Source organism: Cyrtonyx montezumae, unplaced genomic scaffold, assembly GCF_038088225.1.
Source record: "Cyrtonyx montezumae isolate F1298 unplaced genomic scaffold, pur_monq_1.0 scaffold_22, whole genome shotgun sequence".
Lineage (NCBI taxonomy): Eukaryota > Metazoa > Chordata > Aves > Galliformes > Odontophoridae > Cyrtonyx > Cyrtonyx montezumae.
The window spans coordinates 528,805-555,784 of record NW_027071959.1 but is presented as its reverse complement, the minus strand read 5'-3'; the positions used below and the strand labels follow the sequence as shown (position 1 = coordinate 555,784).

Sequence of the window (26,980 nt, the reverse complement as noted above, 5' to 3'; positions counted from 1 at the left end):
TGTTCCTCACCTTACTGTGCCATTTGTATTAATGCAATGCCTAGATCTGTGGTTGGGTTTCCCTGTTTTGTGTTCTATGGACAGTGCAGTTAAAACCAAAAATGGGTTCTCTGCAGCACTTGGAAATTTCCTGACTTATGTGAGTCTGGTTTCTGTTAGCACTTCATCTTCCTATTTTCCATTTTAAAAGGTTAGGATTAAAAAAAAAGAAAAAGGTAATTCCTAGTTATTGCAGTCGAGTTCACTGTGGAGTTACTGTGATCACAGGGAAGTGAAGTGAATTAGTTTGAAATTCCTGACAGAAGATAATTGTCACTGAACAGAGATTGAAATTTTCCTTTGTACTTTTTTGTACTTTTTTTAATATGGATTTATTTGTCATATTTGCAACAGAGGAAGAAGATCTTAATTTGGGAGTCAGTGAAACAGTTGTCAGTGATTTCTGTGGGAAGCTGTTTATGCACACTGATATTACTGACTTGTATTACCCAAACAAAAATGGTTCATGCTTATAAATATTTTTATATTTTTCTGCTAATTTCTTTAAAACTATCTAGTAGTTTAAATCTTAAAAGTGCACTGAATATTCTTTGTGGTACAGATATTTAGTTGTCCTTTCTTTTTTTACTTCATGAGTGAATATGGGGGACTGCCCATACATGCCTAGTCTTTTCTTCATCTCCTCTCAGTACCTCAGAGAATGGGATTTGATATTCTATCAGTACATTAGGAGCTCTCTTGTAATGGAACAGGTATCTCCTTTACCTGAGCATCGTATCCTTGCTGAGGATGACGGACATGCACTTTCTGTGGCTCATTACTGTGGACAGTTAAACACTGCATGAATATTTTTGATCCCCTCAGAAGAGCGGATGGAAGGCAGCAGTGTAACAGAAGAGCAAACCATGTGGGTAAAAGTCTGCTGAGTGAAAGCTCTGTTATTTTGGGAATTGTTGAATTGTTATGTAGTTAAAATAAATGGAATGAGGCAAGTTCCCACCTAAGGAAAGTTCTCTACTGCACTTAATTTAGGAAATCTTCAACTTTGGCATATTCATAGCACGGACCACTGGACTGTCTCGCTGGAATGAGAGACACTTCTGTTCTGTGGTTGTTTAATAACACTCGACGATTATTACTACTCATGCAAGCTAAAGAGCCTGGAACATTCTTAGAAATTACTACTTCATGTGAATTTTAAGCAGGGTTTCAAAACTTTTGCTTCTGAGGTGTTAATGCCAGAAAGAATGGGTGGGATCTTTCCTCAAGGATAGCAGGCATACACATTTTAAAAAATACAAGTCAATAGGAACTGCAGAGAACCATCCTAGCAAACATATCTAAATAACATGTGTCTGTTGGCCCTTTAAAAGGGAGGGGAAAAAAAACAGTTCAGAAGGATGGTCTAAGCCATGGAGAGCTTAAAAACAATTAATGTCTGCAGAAATTGGACTGATTTCAGTGTTTCACCTTGTAAGCATCTGTTAATGCTCTGCTTGAAAACTGAAGAGTAAATCTGTTTCCCCTCATTGTCCCCCAGCAACAGGGAAAAAGTGTTTTGACCTTGTTTAACAAAAGCAGAACTGCAAAACAGCACTAAACTTGTGCTATTGGGAAGTTGCATTTGTCTCCAAAACTCCTATGAAAAATGGAGTTTGAACTCTTACAAAAGAGGCATCTGAGTAGGAGCAGTAGATCCGGACATTGAAATGGTTAAAACTCCTGACCTAAGAGATTTTTTTAAAATTTCTCTTTAGTTTCACTTTTTTCTTCAGTTTAATTTACTTCTCTTTGGAACTGTAGGAACCATCTGAAGCTTGGTTGTCTTCTTAAATGTTCAAGGAACTTAAAAACATCTTTCTGCTCAAAAGAGTTATCTGTGGTAAAGCAGACAAGCTGCTGTCCTTGCTCAGTGTGACCTGGCTGCTGCTAGCTCTGTCTCTCTGTTATACTAACTCTTTTCCTTCACGAGTTGTTCGGAATGTGATCAAATCTAGCCCTCCATCACTTAGTTGCATCAAATGAAAAAACTGGGAGGATGGAAATGGAAGGAGAACTGAAGGGACATCGTTTAGAAATTAATTTCAGCTCTGTTCACTAAGACTGGTTTTCTGCAGAGAAATACTTCAAGATTTGCTTACCACTAAAATGTTGTGTAAACCCTGAAAAGAATGCATAGTTGTGTTGTCCCTTTGACCAGGATGAATGTTATTAGCTTCAGTGTGACTTGTAAGAGAACGCTGTGTTTTACTTGAAATGGTAGAAAGGGAAGCTTTTCAATGTGGCAGATAATTCATAAGCATTGGAGGTGCAGCATTTAGAGTAAAAGAAGTGAGATAAGTTTTAGCACTCAGTTACTTTTGTTTCTCCAAGAGATTCTACATAACTTACAGCAGACAAACTCAGTGCTTTGGGCGTCCTCGCTAATGGCCAGAACCTCTTCGAGGACCTGGAATGTTCTTCTGATGCAGTGCAAGAAATGGGTTCAACATTCTCATTAGCTGAGTTTCCCGTGGTATAATTTCATTTACCACACAGTTGTAATGCCATAGAGCCATCTGGTGGCAAAAAATCTGCTTACAAGTTGGGCAGTGATCAGAAAATCTGACTTTCATCTCTCCCTTGTGTTTAACAGGGATGAAGCATCAATGTGCTTATGAGGCTACTGTTAGTTTGCAGTTAGTTTAAAATTCCTGGTCAGTAAACATCTTCTGTTCTGCTTAACTGGAATAAAGGCTCTGCTTGGTTCATTTTCTGCATCTAAGTACATGTTTTCTGGTTCTGTGATGTCTCCCAGATCAAAATGTCCTGATTAATGAAGGACACAACCTATAATTATCAGGTTGTTCTGTATTTCATTGGTGTTTTTTTTTTTCTTTCAGAAATTTCAAAACACCATTGTGTTTTAATGTAAAATGCTTAACATGCCAGTGGCAGAATGGGAATTGCTCTCTTTGGTATAGAGGGATAGCAGGCCAAGAAAACCAGAACAAGCATCTAAGTTCTGTGCGTTCTCAGTTGGCAGAAAGAAACACTAGAGATGGGACACTCACATTGTGCAGATTTGGAGGGCAGTGGCTGCCTCCGAGGTCAGTACTGCAAGCTCAGCCTGTGTGCCAGATGTGAGAATGAGTGACCTGTGGCTTATAAAAGCTAGCAGAATACCTAAATACAGAAGCAGTAAGTGCTAGGAGTTGCTTTGCTGCAGTGGCTGAGTCGTAATGCCACCAGAAGCTCAGCATTGCTGCTGCACCTGAGGGGTTCCATTCGCTTGTGCATTGCAACATATAACCACCCTGGCACAGGGCCTCAGGCTCTAGAGTTCTTAGTTCACTTTTGAAAATGACTTATGGCATCACTTAGAAGACAATTAGATGTTCAAGAGGCGGCTATGACCCTTTACTCATACAAAACTGTCTTACTCTCCACATCTTTTGTGCTTCATGCAGAGGTTTCTGTACAATGCAGCCCTGTGTAGAACTGCCTTGTACAAAAATTATCTTACATCTGATGTTTATTGTTAAAAGGAAATTTGTCCTGATAGGAGCTCAAATATTCTCTGTATCTGATAGTTGATATTTGTCTCAGCAGCTCACATGTATGTCTGCAGGGGAACTTGTAAGGAATGGGGAAGAAAAGTGCAGGAGGGAGCTTTTGCCTAGAAAGGACACTGTTTTGTATGAAAGAAAAATATTCCCTGCTCGTACACAAGAGCACTCTCCCCTACTGGAGGCAAACAGATTGCATGATGCAAGGCTCCTGAGGACACTACCTACAGCTCACTTAATGGGGAGGTCACGTACACAAATCATTTGTGACATTGCTTCCTTGATTATATTTTCATAATTTAACCAAGTGCTACCAAACCTTTTAGGGCAAGGCTATTAATTGTATCATAGGCAGCTGATAGAGGCATAACTGCATGCAAGAACATGTGGTCTGAGAGGTACAATATATGTCCTTCTGCTGCAAGAGAGGCAGTGGGGGGTCACCAGTGCTACAGACCAGGTTATTCCTGCGCAAACCCAGCATGATTTGCACCAGATAACATGCTGACTCTGCTAGGACTATTTGCTTTCCATTATTCTGTCAGTACCTTGGGACTTGTGGAGTTAACTAGTTGTGGAGCTTGTGTGATCAATTACTGGGTTTCTTCTCCTTGTTCGTGGTGTACAACAGGTAGGAATGGGTAAAGACAGAGATTAAAAAAAAAAAGATTCAGTTTAGACACTAGGAAACCTTTCCAACAATGAAGATAATGATGTCTTTTGTCTGGGGAGCTTGTAGAGTCTGCATCATAAGTTGTTAAGAGTTTGTTAGACAACCTTGAGTCAAACATCAGCAGAATTGCTTCTGCTGCCTCAAATTCACCCTCTGTGACTTGGTGGTTCCTCTGCAAAGTAGCTAGTAGTGTTACTTCATCACATAGGCAGCCCAGGCTTCTTCTCTGATAGCAGTAGTGAAAGCTTTTATTACTTGATAAAAAAATATACTTGGAAACACTCAAAATCTTTTACCATACCATTTCTCACATTGCTAGAAATTTAAACCTGTTCTCATAGGTGTGTAACAGTCTGTATGAATAAAAATGCCTGTATGAGTACACGCAACCAGGAGCCTGGAGGAAATAAACAGCAAGAATCTTTCTTTTTGCAGGTTGATATTTCCAAATGCCACTATCTAGTGGACTTGGATTCAGCAGCTGAAACCCCAAGGGAGCCAAGGTACTCCTCCAACAATGAAGAGTGGGTAACCATTGCCTACAAGCCATTCCTAGATGCTTCCAGGTATATTTTATTGTTTGGAATTAATGAGAGACTGACAGATCTGTGAACTAATTTTAGATTAGTACAATAATCTGCTTAGAAGAGCTGCACAGGAAGAAAAGCTACAGTGGCAAATGCCAGCTTGAAATCAGAGTTCCTGTAAAGGCAGATTGCTGGCTGCAGTGGAACCACTGTCAAACTAGTATGTGCAGTATTAATGATCTAGGGTGCTTTAGAGGGTGAAGCAAGCCAGGAGGATTTGAGGAACAAGGATTATTTTTGAAAGGAGTCCTCTCTTGGTGTGTGGAATTCAGTGCCCTCTTGTATTCTTACACGAGACGTTATTACTTCTCCATATTAGATCCCTTCAGGGAGTAGAGCTGGTGAAGACAGCTGGACAGTGAGAAATAGTGATGATATGCTTTAGTTAGGGGTTGCTCTCTTGTTCCTGGCTTGCTGACATAAATGAATTTCCTTGGCATGGCTTTTCCTAAGCTGTCCTTGCCTAAAGACCTGCTGTTATGTTAGAGTGGGATTTCAGGAGAGGAGGATGAGGTGGCCAATGACTCTCATTAATAAGGCAACAGAAGCATCTGTGCAAGAGTGTTGCAGAGGACTCCTTTTGCATTGCCTATCCCCTAGATGTCTGAAGCTCTGTGCATTTCTGCTTTAAAGACACATTCAAGTGTTTTTGCAATGCTAACTAGGATCAGTGCAAGGAGTTACATTAGCTAGAAGTGCATAGTTTGGTACTGAAGTGAGTCTGTCATTCTTTGCTACTGTAATGCTGTTTCTGTGAGTGAATGAAATCAATGTCAGTGAAATTTTTTCCCTTTCTTCCTTTTTTTTTTTGAATTCTTCCTCTTATTAGGGAAAATGTATAAAACTAAATAATTGCCCTATTTACAGCCAAACCTCAGCACCTTTCCATGCACAAACATTACGCTGGCTGAATCCATAGGTAGAGGGGTTATTCAGCTCAGTACTTCTGGAGGAAATGCTATTGAGTGCTTTCTGCTGGAAACTTGTATCCAAGCAGAGCAATGGGAACTTGTAGAATCATTCTGATTTGAGTTAATAGCTTGGGTTGTTGTAGCAAAAGTAGAATCTTACCCTGGGGCAGCAGCTTGTGAGTGGTCACAGGTGCTCAAACTGCAGAGCATTCTGACTGGGGAAGCAATGATATGAAAGGACAGAAAGAGTGTTAGGCGCTGGGAATTGGTAAGCTGGAGGATGTCAGAGCCAGTTGGTCTCTGGGGAGTGGTCTTCCCAGAGTGTGACATGAGGGTTTGTAAGGTTTGTGGGGAGGGTGAGTGAAGGTGCATCAGTAGCTTCATGTAATGATCTGGGCTGCGTGTGTCCCTGAGCATGTGCTTCTCCCTGCCAGCTCAGTGGAATAATGTAGTTCTTAAAGCCAGCACCTGCTTCCTCACAGTGAGTGGGAAGTGCCCCTTGCTGCGTAGGAAGCAAGTGTAAAAGCACTGTGAAAATACTTCTTTTTTTTTTTTTTTCTGATAAAAGGGAGGAAGGGTTAGAAGTATGCAACTCAATTTGAAGTATAACAAGGGAGGCAGCTAGTGAAGATTTCAAGTTTGTGGCTCGGTGGCTGCAGAGCAAGGAGGATTTAAACAAACAAAACAAAAATCCCTGCAGATTATGTTCTTTGAAAATAAATGACCTCAGCAATTTCATTTGCTCCTGCTGAACTGAAGGTCTTCTGGGACTCACTGCGAGTCTCACGTTGATGTCAGCGAGTGTAAATCACAGTTGGCTCTGATAAATGGTGTTAATTGAATAAGAGAGCACTCCAAGCTGCAGTTATGCTCCTCGGGAAGCTGCTTTGTCCAGGTCCATTTAGTTCTATATTGGCTGAGCATTCCAGTTCTGTCACAGAAAAGGGAGAATAGATGACAGCTCCCTGCTCAAGAGCACATTTTCCAGCTCTTCAGGTTGAGCTGTCTGCTTGCTTTGAACGCCTGTGTTCTCACCCTTAGATTTTCCATCATAATATATATATTCTTAGTGTAAGATTCAGTCACCTTATTCTAAAATATCATTATCTTCTCATTTCCTTCAGTGGTGCATTCCTTACCATTTCATGGAATGGCTTCCCTGCTTTTGTTCTATAAGTAGCTAGATTGCTCATTTGGGGCATAGTTGGTACAAAATGAGAGAGCTTTGGTCATGAGCTTCCTGTATGTGCCCATAGCCTGAAGGTGTGAGGTCTGACCTGTGTGGCAGAGATCCTCCTGCCTATTCTTTCCTTTCTCTTCTTCCTTGTCAAGTTTCATTCTAGGTTGTCTGGAGTGGGAAGTTCAGGTTACAAGACACAATTAGGAAGAAACCCTCACAGGTTTTCAACTGCTTCCACTCCATGTCAGTCTCTGCATTTGGGAGGGGTGACCTGAACATCTTCTCTTCATCCTTGCTTTTACTGTTGCTAGTAGAACAGGGCTGCTGAGATCCTTTCTCCTGAAGGCCAAGAGGTAATGTACAGGAGTCTGCTCAGCACGAATTAGCACTGTGGTCCCTGTTCTGCTGGTCCTACTGGCTGCAGTGCACCTCTGTCCCAGCTGGAAGCTGCTCTGGGTGATGCAGCAGTTCTTTTTCTAGAAGCAAACAACCCAACCTTTCCATGTTTGGAATGCTGCAAGACCTGGGCAGAATTTTATTGTTGCTTGGCTCTGACCCAGAGCTGGCCTTTCTGCAGAGGTGTTACAGTAAGTGCAAGCATAGCTTGGAGTGACTGTGGACTTCAACTTGCTACTGAAGTGTTGCTTATGAGTGGTGTGCTAATTAAGTTATGATCTCCGGGGGCCAAGTTTAGAAGCAAATACAAATAGAACATTATATATATGAACTGTCATCTGTCATCCCCACCCCTTCCATGTACTATCTGTTGTCTGAGTGTGATGAATGAGACGGTAGGAGGTAAAGATTCTGTCTGATGTCCAGGTTGTTTCATGGGTTATTGAGCTGCAGAATCATCATCAGCCATGAGCTTCTTACTGGAAGCAGGGCCTCCAGGCTCTGCTCCTGTGTTACCAGCAACAGAGAACTCTGCCTTGCCTTTATCCATGCTGGAGTCCTTGTTTTACTGAGAAAGTTGTTGCTTAACAAGCACAAAGGATGAGCTTATCACTGCGGTACATACATATTGGTGCTATCATTTGCCATGCTGTTTTCTGGGATTCATATTTTTATATTTGAGATGTGATTCTCTCATCATGTCAACATCATAATGCAAGTAAGCTATCATCAGGCTTTTCCTCATTGGTCATCTGCTCTAAGTTGTGGGAGATCAGGAGCTGCTTGTTCTCAGATGCACTGCAGCATGGACGTGTCTCCTCCTATCAGTTTCCATGGAAATTACAACAGATACAGTGAGCACAGTAACACTGATAGAGGAAGTTCTCAACTACAAGTTGCTATTTTTCAACATAACCACCACCATTAGCTGTTGTTGTGGTTTTGTGGTTTTGATGCCGGTATTCCACATCAGAGCATCATGCAGCAGTTAAGGAGTTAATGCTGTGGGAGCAGCAGAGGGGCGGAGCTCCGCACCGGATGCAGGCGGTGCTCTGCCTGGGCGCGTTGCTCTGGGCTGCCGTGGAGATTCAGCACGTGTGCTCCCCCTGCAGTTCCTCCTTAACGTAAGCTCACAGCTTTTGGGTTGGAAATTTTTATCTCTCTCTCAATTGTTCAATTTTATTAGATTTAGTAAAGTTACCGTTCCTTCTCAGATCGCGCCGTTGTTTTCTTGTAGACCCATCTCTTCCCGCTGTTTCCCCCTCCCCCTCCCGGAGCGCGGCTCTGCTCGGGCGGCCGCGCGGCCACTGACGCAGTTTCTTTTTCTCTCCCCTCTCCCTTCTCGGTTTCCCTTGGGTCACTGTCACGGACAACACCGTGACAATTATTGGTGGAGAATGCGGGCAGTGCAGTATTGGCACTCCATTGTAAATCTGGTGCAGAGTGGACTAAGGTTTTTCATGTACCTTATAGCATGCTGGCGTCTTTTTAAGCTCCTCGCGTTCAGCACCGGAGTAATGTGGATATACAGCTACTTTAGTGTGCTGAGGGGGTTACATGCCTCCTACCTAAACACCCTGGCTAACGTGACAGATTATGCGGCATTTGGAACGGTTTCCAATTACTCTTTTCAGGTCTTTACCTATATTCAAGATGTCAGCCCGGCAACTGTGTTATCTGTTTTTCTGAATGCACTCTCGGCAATAGTAATTTACATCATGTGGAGGGAGCGTTCCTCAAAACCAGAGAGTGTTGAATGGCAGGGAAGGTGGAAAAAATTAGGAAAGAAATTAGAAGCGTGGGGACCCCCGGTGTTATGCAATTTTGATCTTGAGCACCTGTGGGACCCTGAGAATTTCAGTGAGTGTTTAAGTAAGGAGTCATGGGACTCAGGACGATCTGAGAAGGAATGTATTGTTTGGGGTCTGGCTTGTGCTTATCGAGCCATAATTGATATTCTGGAGAGAAATGGTTTCCAAACCAAGGTCCAAAGCAAAAATGAAAACCTCGAAGCTAGACCTGACCAATCACAGGAAGCACCGGTATCAGTGTCGGTTGCCCCTGTGGAAGGCCAGAAATGGACACGGCCGTCTTCGCGCCTAGAACGGAAAGAAGAAGAAGCAGAGAAAAAAAAGGAAGATCCAGGCGAGGGGCCCTCCTCAGCACCACCACCACCACCACCACCACCTAGAAAGGCCACTAAGAAAAGTGAGAGACACGGAGAAGACAGCGATGATGATGGAGTCACTGTTACCACTACTCGTCGGCCCCTAAAGATGACTGAAATACAAGGTTCAAGAAAGGAGTTTGTACGGCGCTCGGGTGAATCTATTGTCACCTGGTTGCTGCGGTGTTGGGACAGCGGTGCCAGCAGCGTGTCCCTAGATGGCAGCGAAGCCCGCCAACTGGCAAGCATTGCCCGAGACCCAGCTATCGACAGAGGAATTGGCAGATGTCTGAATGGAGTCGCTACCCTCTGGGAACGAGTACTAGTGGCTGTAAAGGATAGATACCCTTACAAAGATGATCTGGAGCCTAAGGTGGAAAGATGGAACACCGTGGAGAAAGGCATCCAATTTTTGAGAGAAACAGCCGTAGTAGAGATGCTGTATGATCCCAATTTCGTCCCTAACAATCCACACCAGGACCGTGATCCTGATAGAGTAAGGTGCACACCTGATGTATATCGCAAGCTCTCAAAAACAGCACCAGAGAGGTACGCAAGTACACTGGTAGCAATGTTCCATAGATTCAAGGGTCAAGACAGAAGACTCCCAGTTTATGAATTGACTATTACACTCCAAAACTTTGAACAACAGTTTCCACCATCACGTGCTTCCATTGCAGCTATAGCAGCAGAAGAAGTAGGTGAGATGAAGAAGACACAGGAAACTATACTGGAGGAACTGTCATTACTGATGAATAGGGATGAACCTGTGTCAGTATTGGAAACACCTGATGAAGACGAGCATGACCCAAAGAATCTGATGAAGCAATTTATCAAACTGTTGAAAGTCTCGGCCACCAAAGGCAACCGCATCTCTGCACGAGCAAATGACGGCAGTAACATCATGTCACGTGTGGCCATGTGGAGCTTCTTACGAGAAAACGGAGAGGACAAGAGGAAGTGGCATAAAAAACCCACTCCTGCACTGCGAGCACGGGTGAGAGAACTACAGCAGAGATCAGCCACCAATGAAATTGCTCCCGTCACTGCAGGTAACCAATAGAGGGGCCCTGCCCTCAGCCAGGGGAGGGAAAGGGATAATAGAGTGTATTGGACTGTGTGGATTAGATGGCCTGGCACATTAGAGCCACAAAGATATAAGGCACTGGTGGACACTGGTGCACAGTGCACTCTGATGCCTTCGAGTTATAAAGGGACAGAATTGATTCATATTTCTGGAGTGACTGGGGGTTCTCAGGAACTGTCTGTGTTGGAGGCAGAAATAAGCCTCACCGGTAAAACCTGGCAGAAGCATCCCATAGTGACTGGACAGGGGGCTCCATGCATACTCGGTATTGACTATCTCAGAAGGGGACATTTCAAGGATCCCAAGGGATACCGATGGGCTTTTGGAATAGCTGCTGTAGATGCAGACAACATTCAGCAGCTGTCTGTTTTACCTGGCCTGTCAGAAGATCCGTCTGTTGTGGGGGTACTGAAAGTGAAAGAGCAGCAGGTACCTATCGCTACAAAAACAGTGCACAGACGGCAGTACCGCACCAACAGGGATTCCTTGCTCCCCATTCATAACTTGATCCGTCAGCTAGAGAGCCAGGGAGTGATCAGCAAGACTCACTCACCTTTTAACAGCCCCATATGGCCGGTGCGTAAAGCCAGTGGAGAATGGAGGCTGACGGTAGATTACCGTGGCCTGAATGAAGTCACACCCCCACTGAGTGCTGCTGTGCCAGATATGTTGGAGCTGCAGTACGAACTGGGGTCAAAAGCAGCCAAGTGGTATGCCACTATTGACATTGCCAATGCATTCTTTTCTATTCCTTTGGCCACAGAGTGCAGACCACAGTTTGCTTTCACCTGGAGGGGCGTTCAGTACACCTGGAACCGTTTGCCCCAGGGGTGGAAACACAGCCCAACCATCTGCCATGGGCTGATTCAAACCACACTGGAACAGGGTGGGGCACCTGAGCACCTCCAGTACATCGTTGACGTTGTGTGGGGTGATACAGCAGAGGAAGTTTTTAAAAAAGGAGAGCGAATAATCCAAATTCTTCTGGGTGCTGGTTTTGCTATTAAACGGAACAAAGTGAAGGGACCTGCCCAAGAAATTCAGTTCCTGGGAGTAAAATGGCAAGATGGACGTCATCACATTCCAGGAGATGTGATTGACAAAATCACCAGTATGTCACCACCCACTAGCAAGAAAGAGACACAGTCTTTTCTGGGTGTAGTAGGATTTTGGAGGATGCACATCCCAAACTACAGCCTCATAGTAAGCCCCCTCTATCAAGTGACTCGGAAAAAGAATAATTTTGCATGGGGTCCTGAACAGCAGCAGGCCTTTGAGCAAATCAAGCAGGAGATAGCCCGTGCTGTGGCCCTGGGGCCAGTTCGGTTGGGACAGGATGTGAAAAACATCCTCTACACTGCTGCTGGAGAGAAAGGTCCCACTTGGAGTCTGTGGCAAAGAGCCTCTGGGGAGACCCGAGGCCGACCCCTTGGATTTTGGAGCAGAGCGTACAGGGGTTCAGAGGAGTGCTACACTCCAACTGAAAAGGAGATTTTGGCAGCATACGAGGGGGTTCGGGCTGCCTCTGAAGTAATTGGTACTGAGACACAGCTCCTCCTGGCACCTCGACTGCCAGTGCTGAATTGGATGTTCAAAGGAAAGGTTCCCCCCACCCATCATGCTACCGATGCCACCTGGAGTAAGTGGATTGCACTGATTACACAACGAGCTCGGATGGGGAACCTCAACCGTCCAGGAATCCTGGAGGTGATCATGGACTGGCCTGAAAGCAAGAAATTTGGAACATCCCCATCAGAGGAGATACCACGTGCTAAAGAGGCCCCACCATATAACGAACTACTAGAGAATGAAAAGACGTATGCCCTCTTCACTGATGGATCGTGTTGTATTGTTGGGAGGCATCGCATATGGAAGGCTGCTGTGTGGAGCCCCACACGATGAGTTGCAGAGGCCACCCCAATTTGCGGAGGTAAAGGCTGTCCAGCTGGCCTTAGATGTGGCTGAACGGGAGAGGTGGCCCATGCTATATCTTTATACTGACTCTTGGATGGTGGCAAATGCTTTATGGGGGTGGTTGCAGCAGTGGGAACAGGACAACTGGCAACGGAAGGGTAAACCTATTTGGGCTGCTGAACTGTGGAAAGACATTGCTGCCCGAACAAAAAGGTTGGGTGTAAAGGTGCGCCATGTAGATGCTCATGTGCCCAAGAATCGAGCTACTGAAGAGCAGAGAAATAACCATCAGGTAGATCGAGCTGCCAGAATTGAGGTGTCTCAGATCGATTTGGACTGGCAGAACAAAGGAGAGCTATTTTTAGCTTGGTGGGCCCATGAGACCTCAGGCCATCAAGGAAGGGATGCGACCTATAAGTGGGCTAGAGACCGAGGGGTGGACTTAACTATGGATGCCGTTGCACAGGTTATCCATGACTGTGACACATGTGCCATAATTAAACAGGCCAAGAGGATGAAACCCCTCTGGCAGGAAGGGTGATGGGAAAAGTATAAATATGGGGAGGTGTGGCAGGTTGATTATATCACCTTGCCACGAACTCGCGATGGTAAGCGTTACGTGCTCACCATGGTGGAGGCGACCACTGGGTGGCTTGAGACATACGCAGTACCCCATGCTACCGCCCGAAACACCATCTTAGGGCTCGAGAGACAAGTCCTATGGCGACATGGCACTCCAGAGAGAATTGAGTCCAATAATGGGACTCATTTCAAAAATTCTCTTGTGGATATCTGGGCCAAAGATCATGGCATTGAATGGATCTACCATATCCCCTACCATGCACCAGCTGCTGGTAAGATCGAGCGCTACAACGGGTTGTTAAAAACCATGTTGAGAGCAATGGGTGGTGGGACATTCAAGCACTGGGAGAAGCATCTGGCAGAAGCCACCTGGCTGTGTGTTAAGCATGATGTGATGATGTGGAATAAGGGGTGGAATGTTGTGGTTTTGTGGTTTTGATGCCGGTATTCCACATCAGAGCATCATGCAGCAGTTAAGGAGTTAATGCTGTGGGAGCAGCAGAGGGGCGGAGCTCCGCACCGGATGCAGGCGGCGCTCGGTCTGGGCGCGTTGCTCTGGGCTGCCGTGGAGGTTCAGCACGTGTGCTTCCCCTGCAGGTCCTCCTTAACGTAAGCTCACAGCTTTTGGTTTGGAAATTTTTCTCTCTCTCTCAATTGTTCAATTTTATTAGATTTAGTAAAGTTACCGTTCCTTCTCAGATCGTGCCGTTGTTTTCTTGTAGACCCATCTCTTCCCGCTGTTTCCCCCTCCCCCCTCTGCTCGGGCGGCCGCGCGGCCACTGACGCAGTTTCTTTTTCTCTCCCCTCTCCCTTCTCGGTTTCCCTTGGGTCACTGTCACGGACAACACCGTGACAGCTGTTCATACTTGTCAGCAATGTCAAAATCTGCCCCAGCACAGATTATCCACTGTCACCATGGCTGAAATGTACCACCCACCCCTCACTGTGCTTGCATCCACTGTTTGGTCTCCAGAAACCTTCAGCAAGCAGCAGTGAATGTCAGTAGGTGATATTTTTCTGCATGGAGGAATTCAGTGGCGCATCTCTGCTTCATCCACACTTCTGTGTTAGACTGCCCCTCTGCTGCCATCTGTCACACAGCAGCACCATGAATGGGATATTGGTGGGAAGGTTCCACCTCTACTGCCATACCACCACCACCCCCCTGATATCCTGAAGCTAAGCTTCTTTGATAAGTACACCTTGATATCCCACTGGAATAATTATCAGGCAGGCTAAAGAATAGGATATGCTGATGCCTTCAAGTTGGTGATGCTATCACAAGCCAGCTTTAGTCCCAGAGAAGAAAAAGGGACTGGGCTTTTTATGCTTGTTCCATTGGCATTCCTTGCATCACTGACTCACCAGACTAGATCTTTTGCAAACCTTCTTTTGTATTGCTTTCAATGTGCTGGCTAATGAATACTTTAAGGGTGATTTATCTTTTCCTTTCTGGTTCCAGGTCCTCCAAGCTGCTGCGTGCATTCTACATCCCTCTCCTCTCAGAAAGGTACACACAGTATGCAAACTATACTATTCTGAAATCCCGGAGGTTGAAGCAAACCAAGAGAAAAATGGGAGGCTAGCAACACACCTGGGTAACAAAGCCAACTGACACTCTGAGACAGCTGCCTAAGCCTCTTTCAGTTTCCTTTCTGAAAGACTGTGCTTCTAAGATCCACTAATTAAGGTTTCCATGAAGTGATTTCATCCTGCAGGCTTCCAGCTGTGAGGATACATCATTTGCTTTCAGTTCTCAAAGCCAGGTTTCTGTGCTCTCTGCCTGCACAGAACCTATTGGTTTAGAACCAGCTGGACCATCCAACACCATCTATAAACGTATTATCTTTGCTGCTCCTTGTGTTTATATCTATGATACCAGAGAAGGCAAAAATGGAAAATAAAAAGAAATGACAGTATCAGGTTCTGCTTCAGGTTGCAGTCTGGCATGTGGAAAATCCAGCTTTACTCCCTGTCTCTCTGATCGTTATCTGTTTAAGTAGTGTTCTCTTTCTTCTAGGGACTGTTTTTCAGAAATAGATCTTGTGGTTGTTGTTGTTGCTTTTCTTTTTTAAGCCAAAAAGAAGCAGAAAAGAGGAAAACACTTGACACGGAATTAACTATGAAATGCACTGAGTCTTGAGCAAAGCAGTGTGTGCCATGGAGAAACAGCCTGAAGTTGCTTTGTACAGAAGATACTTTCAAGGAAAAACTTGCACTTTTGGGGAAAAAAGAAAGCTGCCACAAATTTACCAATTGAGCCAGTTATTTGTTTTAATGGAACGGGGTTGCTTTAGTTATATTTGATGCTATGAAACATAAAGGATTTACTCACTATTTACAATTTTTTAAAGATAGCTGTAAAATGCTTTCAGTTTTAAATACAGCATCTTAAAATTTCTGGGAGAAGACAGAGAAGAAAGGTTAACTTTTTATTTTTTTAAAATCTGTTTTCTCAGTATACCAGGTAGAGTGTATTTATTCTATTGTCCTAATATGCTTCCAAGGAAAGGTGTGTTTAATTCTGTCTTCATTTTAAAAGCATGCAGTATTACAGGCTTAATGGAGTTGTTTTCACTTGCATTCTTGAAACTGTACAGGAATAGGACAGCATGAGATTGGAATAGAGAGGAGGCTCCCTTTGCAGATGAGGCTACACAAGCTGCATGCTTTGCTAACTGTGATTAGATTGGCGTGTGTATGCCATGACAGAATGCCTGAGCAAGAGGATCAGAAAGCAGGTTGTTTGGTATGCAAAAGAGAAAGCGTGTGTCCCTGAGGAGCACGTGTCAGTGCAGGTGCAGGATGTTAGGCAGGTCTCTTGGCCAGTCTGCAGGTTAGCATCCAAACATGATGGTGAGGACAGGTGGCACCAGCAGGGCTGTGATCTAATGTGGCATTACCAGGACAGAGGAGTAGTAGGATGAGAAGGAAAGCAGAGGTTGAATTGTACGAAAAATTTGGAAATATAGGTAGAGGTATTCTGAATTCTCTGCCTTTCACTGAAAGTTTTTTGGTGGTATTGTGCTCTGGTAAGAACAAATGCACTTTGGTTGATTGCAGCATGTAGAATGCAGTTCTCTTCCCTTGCACCTCCCACTGTATGGAGAAACAGACTGAAACTGGGACTGTGAATATAAACTTTGAAGGCTTAGGGGGATCATTTGTGACATCAGTGTCTTGCCCCTGCTCAGAGAATGGACTTTACCCTGTGTGAGTATCCTAAGAGTGAAATGTGGAGCTCATGGATTTCTGCTGAGCAGCTGGTGTGCTGGGTGAGCAGATGTGTAAACCCATGTACATGAGTGTGCTCTTAACATTCCCTCCTACCCTCCAGCCTTCTCTTCCCCTCGTGCAAACACACATCAAACAGTGCTCTGCAGTGGTGAATCAAAACCAGATCAGTTTGTTGCCACTCCCCTTGCTAATCTCTGACCTTAAATAGAGAAACAAATGTAGTTAAAGAACTAGCTGCACCTCTCCCTGGTGCTGTTTGTGCAGCTGTTCTATGCTGTTATAGCCCTTAACCTCATGTTTAATATGAAAAGACAGTGCAGTAAAGGTGTGTTTTAAATGGCTGTTATTGTTCCACCTTCCTTTCTAGTTTAAATCATTAAATCAGGGCTGTTGTACACCTCCCCCATTGAACGCAGTTGTGTGTGTAGAGGTTTGTTCCAGAAGCTCAAGCTGTTTGGAAAAAAAAACCCAAACATTTGTGAAGGTGTTTTGTAGTTTGTTTTTCTGATTTTTTGTTAGCAAACGTGGGGTGAGGGGCTTTGCATTTTTTTGTTGTTACTTTGGCCTTTGCTAAAGCAAATGCAAGATGTTGTTATGAGGAGACAGGTTTGGAACAGCTGATTTATAATCTCAATTAAAAAAATAAAATCTTGTGTTTTGCAAACTTGGGGACAAAGGGTCAGACCAGAGAGTATTAATTCTGTGGGTTTTCAGCCCCAGGCAGGAGGGGGGCTGTGCCTGTACCTGCTGGGGAGGTGCCTGCAGTCTTGGTTTGATTTTTGCTGCCTTTGTCTCTGTTCTTCGGGGGTTGAGGTGTGTGGAGCAGGCACCTGCCTGTGTTGCATTACAACACACATTTCTGTAAAGCACAGTGTGATACTGAGGGGACCAGAATGAAATTTGGTATCTGCTACAATAACATTCGGTTTCAAGTCTGTCTCAGTATTTGAGTCCACCTCACATCCAGCAGGAGGATCCGAGCAGGCCTGTTGTGTGCTTATTTTGCTGTAAGTGCAAACAGTGCAGACTTCACAGCAACCGTTAGTAAATGTTAGTAAAACTGCTAATGAAATATTTACAAAAAAAATAAGCACTTTCAGCATCTACAGGAATTTACTACAAGAGGGTTTCCTCTTATTAATCAAAACATCTTTGCTAATTTGTCATGCTTTTATGATTTGTGGTATTGGTATTCCACATCATAACATCATGTAGTGCATTGAGAGTTAAAGAGTTAATGCTCCAGCTCCATGGATCATCAATAGTTATGGGTATACCTGTCTCAGAAGACAAGAACTACATTCCCCAGAGGACTGTGCAATGCTTTATATTTTTACATGTTTATGCTCAGAGGGAAAGATAAAAACTGTTCGTGTATCATGGGACACTCTCCTTTGGGATCCACTCAGCAGTTGGTGCTCTCTGCCATCTCACCTTCAGTGTTAGCGTAAGGCCTTCGGATTATCGGACACTCTCTCTTGCTCATTTCATTTGATTTATTAGCTTCAATTTCAATTATATTGTATTATATTGTATTATTTTGCATTCCACTATCTTATTTGATAAATTAACTTTCCTCCTCAGGTCGTTGCTGCTGTTTTGTTTTTAGGCCCATCTCCCTTTTCCATTTTTTCCCTTTCCCCCTTCCCCTTTCCTGAAGCATAGGTTCATGGGTCCCCCACCCCAGTCGTCACAGAACCAGGCCAAACCAGCCTGTAAACCATTGACATAACTGCAGGTATTAAATGCAGTCAGCTTTACTTTTTTTTTTTTTTTGCTTGTTTGTTAGTGTGTTAGTTTTGTTTTGTTGGTTGTTGTTGAAAACTTCTCTAGCTTTCCTGGTTTTCTGAATTGAAATATAAACAATAATGATTTCCAGAGAGGAAAAAAAAACCAGAAACATTCATGTGGAATTTACATCACGGAATCATACTACTTGAGGTTTGAAGGAAAGGATGAGAGATGCAAAATAATAATTATTCTCTCAGGTCACAAGTTAGTTCCCGGAGGGGTACATTCTGTTTTCTGCTCCAGTGACTGTGCTTCTTTTTGGAAGCAAGGAATGAGTGCCAGTTCCTCTGCCTTGGCAGAGCACCTCTGCTATGAAGACAGACTGAGGGAACTGGGTTTGTTCAACCTGAAGAGGAGGAGAAGGCTGTGGGGTGACTGGATCCTTTCAGTACATACAGAGAGCTTACAAGCAAGATAAAGAGTGACTTTGTTTACACAGTCAAATATTTCTTAAGTTAGAGGGTCAGCTGAAGCTCCTACAATGGAAGCAAGATTTTCAGACCCAAGTGGACAAATAATTTGTGGTAAGTGGGGTGGTTTGGAATCCTTTGGTCTAAAATAAATATCTAGTATGCATTTCTTCCTTACAAGGAAGAATGAGAAATGAAAATTCTAAATGACTTACAACTGAAGCCAAAAGTAAAGACAAAATACTTGTATAAAACGCCTGTGGGTTTTTAGCGAGCCAGCAACCTTACACAACATTCTATGCCAGAAATAGCATTTTTAAGCACCACTTCATGTACAAGAAAAGATGTATTTTTTTCCTTGGGTCAACTATAGTTTTAATTAGTACTCCTTTCACTTCTTTACTCCTTAGGCTGTAAATCAGGGGATTTAGTGCTGGAATTGTAGCTGCGTATATTAAATAAAAAGATTTCTTAACATCTTGAGAGTAATTGACTGTGGACCATAAGTAAATTAAGCTCCCACTGCCATAATAAGGTGTTACAACAGTAAGATGTGAAGAGCAGGTGGAGAAGGTCTTGTGCCTGCCCACTGCAGAGGAGATCTTCAGGGTGTTTGAGATGATGCAAGCATAGGATACTATGATGAGACAAAATGGTACAAAGATGACCAGCACTGCTGTGGCGCCTGCTTTTCATAGAAAGAGGTGTCAGTTTCATACAAAGAGGAGAGCACAATGAGTGGAGAAATGCCACAGAAGAAGTACTTAATCTTGTTGGGCCCTCAAAGCCGCAAGGTGAACACCCAAGCTGTCTGTATCACAGACATTATATTACCACCCCACCATGACAGCAGGACTAGGGAAGGCCTGGCTTTGTTGTTCATGATGATGGCAAATCTATGGACGTTTTGTATGGCCATGTAAAATGGCCCCAGAGTGATACAAGGTGATGTATTATGTATATGAATTACTAGCTAGTAATTCATATACACAAATAGTAGACAGATGAAACACAAAGATGCTAAGTACACTTTGAGATACATCCAGGGTTGGTTCATTGTGAGAAACACTCTAAGTCAAGAATTCTGGGTTAGACAAAGATCTCAGTGATAGCAGCAATTTTATTCATTATTGAATTCATTATTCATAATGAGTGCACACCCCCTACTGACAAGGGAGAAATTGTTCAACTTGTCAGTAAAATCCATTCTGTTATATACCCTGGGTCTGACACAGGTAGACCTGTTCTGGCACTTGTGGGCTGAGCATCTCAGGCTCACAATCTACATTATATTTCCATACAATGTCTGTTACCAATTCCCCCCCCATATACCAGTCAGTCTCTGGTTTCCTAGTGCTTGCTGTCAGTTAAGTGTGCACGGTTACTGTGGCTTGCTGGCACATGGCAGCTACTGCGTGTGTCTGCATCCTACAACGACCAAAATCATTATCTGTGAAAATAAAAACTGAAGCAATGATTTCTTCTTTTTCTTAGTTTTGGTTCAACAGCTTTAGTGTATGATCAGATCTGTGAGTTCATCTTCTAGTTGAGAAGGAAACAGTAAATTTAGTTTTGTTGTAACATGTGAAATGCTTTCTGACAGTAACAGCAGGCCAGGCAGGTGTGATTGCTTTTGCGTGAGTTTAGGACAGTAATTGTTCCTTTGATTCCTCATGAAACTTTACATTCTGACAGATAGATGGAGTGTCAGGAAACATTCATTTTTGTGAGCTGTAGAAATGTAAGGAAGCTGATCACCAGTGAAAGAAACAGAAAGAACACTGAACTACTCTTGCTAACTTCCTAACGCTTGGATCTTTCTTCTCATGCTTTGTTAACTATTGTTTTAATTTTTGGCAGCGGCATTGGAGCCCAGGGAAGCCCCTGGCTCGTGTGAACATCCGCCGAGCAGCAAACGTTCTCTCGTCTGATTGGCTGGCGCCTCCGGGGCGGTGCCGGAGTGTCGTTGCCCAGGGCAACAGGTAGACGCCGGACGTCAGAATGCCTCGCTGCTGATTGGCTGAAACGGCAGCCACCTGCGCTCTGATTGGGTGCTGAGGACGCCATTCCGCGGTGGGGTGCTGCGTGAGGCGGTTTGCCGAGGAGCGGGCGGTCGTGGCGAGAGGCGGGCTGTGTTTAGAAAGCACTCGCTGTGAAGCATGGCCACGTATTTGCTGATGCTGTTGTGGATTTTTCTCGTGAGTGTGACAGTGAAATAAGAGCTGGGCAGGCTGCTGCGAGCCTGCGTCAGGCAGCGTCCCCTCTGCGTAGGCCCTGCTGAAGGGGTTAAGTTGCTTTCTCCCGATGAGAAGTAGCTTTCCTCACGCTTCTCTCTGTATCCTCTTGTTTCTGGTCATAAATCAGAGTTATTTTAAGGAAAGCTGTGTAGGAGACTTAGTAGGTGCCTGAAGAGCAGAGGATAGCCAGTGTCACTCTGGTCTTCAGAAAGGGCAAGCAGGAGGGTCCAGGGAACTGCAGGCAGTCACCCTCACCTCTGTCCCTAGAAAGGTGATGAAGCAGCTTGTCCTGGATGCAATCTCCAGGCAATTGGAAGATAAGGAGGATATCGGGAGTAGGCAGTGTGGGTTCACCAGGGGGAGGTCGTGTTTGACCAACCTGGTGGCCTTCTATGATGTCATCACTGGCTGGGTGGATGGGGGGAGAGCAGTGCGTGCAGTCTCCCTTGATTTCGGCACCTTGATGAAGGGATAGAGTCCACCAGTTTAGGGTTAGGGTTGGGTTAGGGTTAGGGTTAGGGTTAGGGCTAGGGTATTAGGATTAGGGTATTAGGGTTAGGGTTAGGGTGTTAGGGTTAGCGTTAGCATTAGGGTTAGGGTATTAGGGTTAGGGTTAGGGTTAGGGTTAGGGTTAGGGTTAGGGTTAGGGTTAGGGTTAGGGTTAGGGTTAGGCTTGCTGGTGATACAATCTGGGAGGAATGGCTGACACACTGGAAGGCTGTGCTGCCATTCAGTGAGGCCTGGGCAGACTGAACAGTTGGGCAGAGAGGAACCAGATGTGGTTTAGCAAAAGCAACCATAGAGACTTGCACCTATGGAGGACACAATGCACAGGGTACAGGTGGCCAAGAAGGCCATTGGGATCCTGGGGTGCATTAAAAAGAGTGGCCAGCAGGTCAAGAGAGGTGATCCTCCTCTACTGTGCCCTGGTGAGTCCTCAACAAGAGTACTGTGTCCAGTTCTGGGCTCCCTGGTACAAAAAAGACAGAGATCTCTGGTGAAGAGTCCAGCAGAGGGCCACAAAGATGGTGAAGGGCCTGGAGCACCTGTTTTATGAGGAAAGGCTGAGAGACCTGGGTCTGTTCAGCCTTGAAAAAAGAAGATTTGGAGGGGATGTGATCTTTATCTATAAATATCTAAGGAGCAGGAGGCCAAGGGTCGACACTGAACCTTTCTCAGTGGTGAGTGGTTACAGGACAAGGGGAAATGGCCCATGCAGCCTGGTCTAGTTATCTGCTTTGGCAGGGAGGTGTGGCTCGATGGTCTCTGGAGGTCCCTTCAAACCCCTACAGTTCTGTGATCCTGTGATTATTTTTCTATCAGCAGACATGCAAGCTCTGCTGAAAGTGCTGTGTTTGAACAAAACACGGAGAACTGTAGCTCAATTTGCCCATTGTTCTAGTTAACTTCTTCTTTTCCAACAGGAACCTTTGATTTCCACAGTGAAGCGTGGCCTGAGGTGTCTCACACCTTCCACTGCTCAAGACAAAGCCAGTCCTCCCAGATCCTGTCAGCACAGAAAGCGGAAAAGATCCAAGAAGCGTTCTCACAACAGACAACATCGTCAAGGAGGAAGATGTACAAAAATGGCTCTTACTGGTAAACATGGACACCCAAAGAAAGTGTGCTTTGGTATTCAGGATCAGGAAGTGACAGCTTAAACTGTTTGGTAGGTTAATGCTAGATACCAATTGACTGGTAGAAAACTCTTAAGGAAGTATGTCTTTTTAAACTCAGTGATGAGTTTGAGAGTGCTGTTAATGTAGATACTAACAGCTATGTCTTAGGTTAAACGTGTTTCCATGTTGTTAAATTCCAGTGTGTATTTAATGCTTAAGTTAAAATACAGAAAGGTTAAACTGAACTGCTGACGAGTATCTTTGTTGCAGATGATGATCTACTTCAGGACTTCCTGCAAATGGACTGTTGCTGTAAAACTGCAGACAAGGTAAGTGTTTGTAGTCAGCATAATCTATCTGGAGTGGAAATCTGCTGTTAATCACTTGATACTATAATAAGAATACCGGTTGTATTTTTTTTTATCTAATGTGTCCTTATTTAAGCTTTGAGAAAATTCAATTTATGCTTTTCCTGTTGATGAGACACATTTTGTTGCAAGATAAACATTTGAAAAGTTTTATGCAATGTTATGTTGAAATGATATACTAATGCTTAATAATGAATATAACGTTTTGCATTTTACAACAGTATCTTCTGGCAATGACATTAATTTACTTCAAGAAGGCATACTTCACAATGAATGAGTATACCAGACTCAATTTCTTTGCTGCTCTGTAAGTATTCTGAAATTATCTGTTTTTATTAGCATAATTTTTGCATTAGGTTGATCCTTTTTTTTTTTTTTTAATGCTGCTGATGATTCCCACAGACAGTAAGACGTCATAACCAGTCTGTAGTTGTTTGGGTTCTGTAGGAAGCAAAGAAACGTGATCTTCAGTTTACATATAATTAGTGCAAATTCAGCATTGTTCTCCTGATTTCCAACTTGAGTAGAAGTGCAGGGATGTTTGCACTGGTATTGTAATTTATAGCATGGACTGCCTACAAAACTGCAAATCTCTGAACTTTTTCTGCATTAAAATAAATGTGCAATAAAATAAATGCAGGAAAATATGTAAGACACGGGAAGGTCTTTTAAGTTTCTCTTGTAAGAGCCCATTTAATATCTTTGCAAGCTTTCAAGTCATTTATTCTGAAACGATTCATAGTGCTGCTCAAACTACTAATGAAGCTTCCCACAAGGTACTTTGAGTCAGCAGTAAAAACATAGCTAAGTAATTTCTGAGAATGTCTTTCCTGAACGCTTACAAAGAATCCTATACAATGAAACAGTGGTGCAGTGATGAACCTGCCTTTACTGAGCATATGTAATTCTGTATTTGGCCAAGGGTGTCTTCCATAGTGACAGATTCAGTACTTTGGTTCATAGTGTTATGGAGCACGGGCAGTCTTTTCCTATAACGCTGGTTTCCTATAACTCTGGTTTGCGTGCTAGTGCAGGGAGAAAGATGGTTGTTTCTTCTGCCATAAGCGTCCACAGATCATGGAGGAGGAAGCTGTCTGCCTCCAATGAAAGAAGTAAAAACAGGTCCATAACAGATAAAGAGGACTAAAAAAGGGACAAAGGGTCTCCCTGGGCTGGGACCAGAGAGAAAACTTGTATCCTTGCAAGTGAGGAGACTAATGGTAGTCATTTTTTTAGCTATCATTAGTAGGGGTTACTAGATTAAAAGTAGGTGAAAGCTGTCAGGATATGTTAGTTCTTACATGCCTATTTAATTTTGGAGACTCTAGGGTAAAGTGTTCCTTTAATAGCTTACCATAAGTTTATGTTTATCTATAGGATACATGTGACACTTTCTGATTAAGGACATATTGTAACCTGGAAAGAAGACAGTTTTGTCAGTAACTTTCTTCCTTGCAATATGTGGGAAAATAACTACTGTGTCTTTTAGTATTAGAACTCACGTCAATATAATGGTTCAAGATTGAAAAACAGATGCAAACACACACACACATGCATGTATATGTATATATTTCAAGGTATCTGACACACATGGTGGAGGAAGACGATGAAGAACCGAAGTATGAGATTTTCCCATGGGCTCTGGGAAAATATTGAAGACAGCTCTTTCCTGCTTTCTTGAAGTTAAAAGATCGGCTATGGAGAAGAATTGACTACAGGGCTATTGTAAGGAGGCGTTGCTGTGAAGAGGTAGGGACAGTTTCAATAGTGTAGATGCTGAAACTACAATTAATACCAATTAACAGTGTAGCTCCACACGTAACCAGTTCTTCCCGAAAGTGAGTAGATAAGCCACGGGAAGGAAAAGATAGAGCTTATCCTCAATCAGTTTTTTCTTTTGTCTTTAAAATACAGTCTCTGAAATAATGGTTTTAAGGTAAGGTAGAATATTTTGTTATGCTACTGCTTGAAGTTTTAAGGACAGTAATCTTTCTGCTTTATGCAAATAATTGTTCTTAAAGCATATTATTAGCTTTTTAACATCATTCACTGTAGAAGTATTTTTTGTATGTGTCTTTGCTTTACAAATTTCAAGTTTGTACACAAAGTGAAACCTTCCAATAGCACCTCAGGTGAAATTTTACTCTCTTAAATGATGTAACTTGAATAGACTTTGAAAGGTAATGGTTTTTCACTGCATTTCAAAAGGAAAGGACACACTTAACATGCTCTGTCAATGCGTTGTTACAGCCTCCATTTTTTAAACATACTGGGAGAAAAAGGCATTCCTGGCTTTCCAGATGGCATCTGTCTGCCTGAAAAAGCCTGATATTTTTGAAGGACATGACATTTGCTACAGCTGGTGGAAAAGAAGATCTCCTTTTAGCATCTCATCTCGAAACAGGATGAGATACTTAAGGGAAAAGTACAAGAAGCAAGGCAAGAGTGGAGTACACTTCACAGCACACCCTGCCAACTTGGTTGCTGTGAGCTTAGTGACTTTGTGAGCCAGAAGAGCCATCTAGTTTGTGTTTAATAGTAAAAGACAACATGTGCAGGAAACGAAGCATCAACTGGTATTTGTGATGCTTTACACATCACATTTCAACTTCTGATTATAACCTATTCACTTATCCTTGCCTGAGGGAGCAAAACTTCCAGTGAGACTGAGGCAGATAAGATACCTCTTCTCTAGTCTTAGTTTTCTGTCAAAGATGAATTGGATCTGTTGTTCTTAGTTGTATGTTTGCCAGTTATTTCTCTGGCTTCTGATGGAACAGCTTTTCTGACAGGTGATGGCTGTTGCTCCTATGCACTACATATGGCAGCGAGAACGTCCTGTGTACCATGGTGGAGCGATATGCAAGTGCAACAGGGACCAAGTACAGCTGCCACAAGGACCTGGTTACTCCCCCCTGCCCTGTAGCCTTTGTGGTAAGAAAGGAAGATTCGTAAGACTGGGATTATTGTCATCTTCCTCCTCATCTGCCAGCTAGTTTTACAGAAGAAAAAAAAATGCTTTCTCTTTTTAAACTGGTCTTAAAGGGACTGCATTTCATTGGTTTTTCCCTTGTAATGCTCAGAACGTACTGGGACTTAATTAAGTTTGCCAGTCTGATCCACGGAGCTTGGTCTCTATATGATAAACTAAAAACACTGATGGACATACCTATCTGGCTTCTGTATATGATGTGGCATTCAGTTCCAGAGGGAGTAACTCCAGATGAAGTTGCTAACTCTATGGAACTTACGATTTTTAAACAGACTCCTGGCCTCTCCTTTGAATTCATTATGCGTTTTCTGAATGCCCATCCAATGCTTGTTATGATTGTGGTGTCAGTCTCCCTGAATGTACTTTTACTCAGTATTTGTATTTATAATATTTTGAGAAAACCCTCCCCAGAGCCAGAGAATACTGACTGGCAGGGAGTTTGGAGGGACTTAGGAGAGACTTTAGAGAAATGGGCATCACCGGTGTCATGGAACTTTTCTCCTGAACACCTGCAAGATCCTGAGAACTTAAGCAGATATTTGAGACAGGGATGTTGCAGCTCAAACAGATCTGAGGAGGCCCAAATTATTTGGGGTCTGGCTTATGCTTACCGTGCCTTATTCAATACTATCCCAGAGAGGCATAGAGTGTTTGAAACAGAGCGAGAGAGTCTCCGAGCCGAAAGGGACAGTCTCCTGATCCAGAAAGAGAGTCTTTTAACTGACAATCAGACTCTCCAGTCCAATCTAGACGCCCTCCAATACGAGCGAGACGCCCTCCAGACTGAGAGAGACACCCTCCAATCTGAGAGAGACGCCCTCCAGACTGAGAAAGACACCCTCCAGTCTCAACAAGAAGCCCTCCAGACCGAGAGAGGCGGCCTCCAACCTGAAAGAGACACCCTCCAGTTTGAGCGAGACACCCTCCTATCTGAACGGTACTCCTTCAGAACTGAGCGAGGTACCTACCAGCCACAATAGCCCCTGCCCCCCAGCCAGGTGGGGGAAAGGGATAATAGAGTGTATTGGACTGTGTGGATTCGATGTCCTGGCACATCAGAACCACAAAAATATAAGGCCCTGGTGGACACTGGTGCACAGTGCACTCTAATGCCCTCAAGTCACCAAGGGACAGACTTAATCTATATTTCTGGGGTGACTGGGGGTTCCCAAAAGTTAACCATGTTGGAGGCTGAAATAAGCCTCACTGGTAAAGACTGGCAAAAACATGCTATTGTGACTGGCCCAGGGGCTCCATGTATACTTGGTATTGATTACCTCA

At 43.7% G+C, this 26,980-nt stretch overlaps 3 protein-coding genes across 4 annotated transcripts in view; 2 read left to right on the top strand and 1 right to left on the bottom strand.

Annotated features, from left to right (window-relative positions):
- Positions 1-14,899, top strand: part of ALG9 (ALG9 alpha-1,2-mannosyltransferase) — a 37,333-nt gene extending 22,434 nt beyond the window's left edge. Inside the window, exons 14-15 of one of the 2 annotated variants that reach the window (XM_065738363.1) lie at positions 4,657-4,787; positions 14,508-14,899. In XM_065738363.1, the coding sequence (XP_065594435.1) occupies positions 4,657-4,787; positions 14,508-14,631 (255 nt within the window). In that variant the 3' untranslated portion in view covers positions 14,632-14,899. Of the gene's footprint in view, positions 1-4,656; positions 4,788-14,507 lie in introns of those variants that run through there. The other variant, XM_065738364.1, reaches the window with a different exon arrangement.
- Positions 14,900-18,779: 3,880 nt separating this feature from the next.
- On the bottom strand, positions 18,780-19,402 carry LOC136049796 (olfactory receptor 10A7-like). The gene is given in 2 exon segments (XM_065738289.1): positions 18,780-19,168; positions 19,171-19,402. Coding segments are annotated over 2 exon segments (621 nt in total).
- Positions 19,403-21,534: 2,132 nt separating this feature from the next.
- Positions 21,535-25,703, top strand: LOC136049795 (speedy protein A-like). The gene is given in 5 exon segments (XM_065738288.1): positions 21,535-21,649; positions 22,610-22,668; positions 22,929-23,014; positions 24,285-24,456; positions 25,500-25,703. Coding segments are annotated over 5 exon segments (636 nt in total).
- The last annotated feature ends 1,277 nt before the right edge of the window (positions 25,704-26,980 follow it).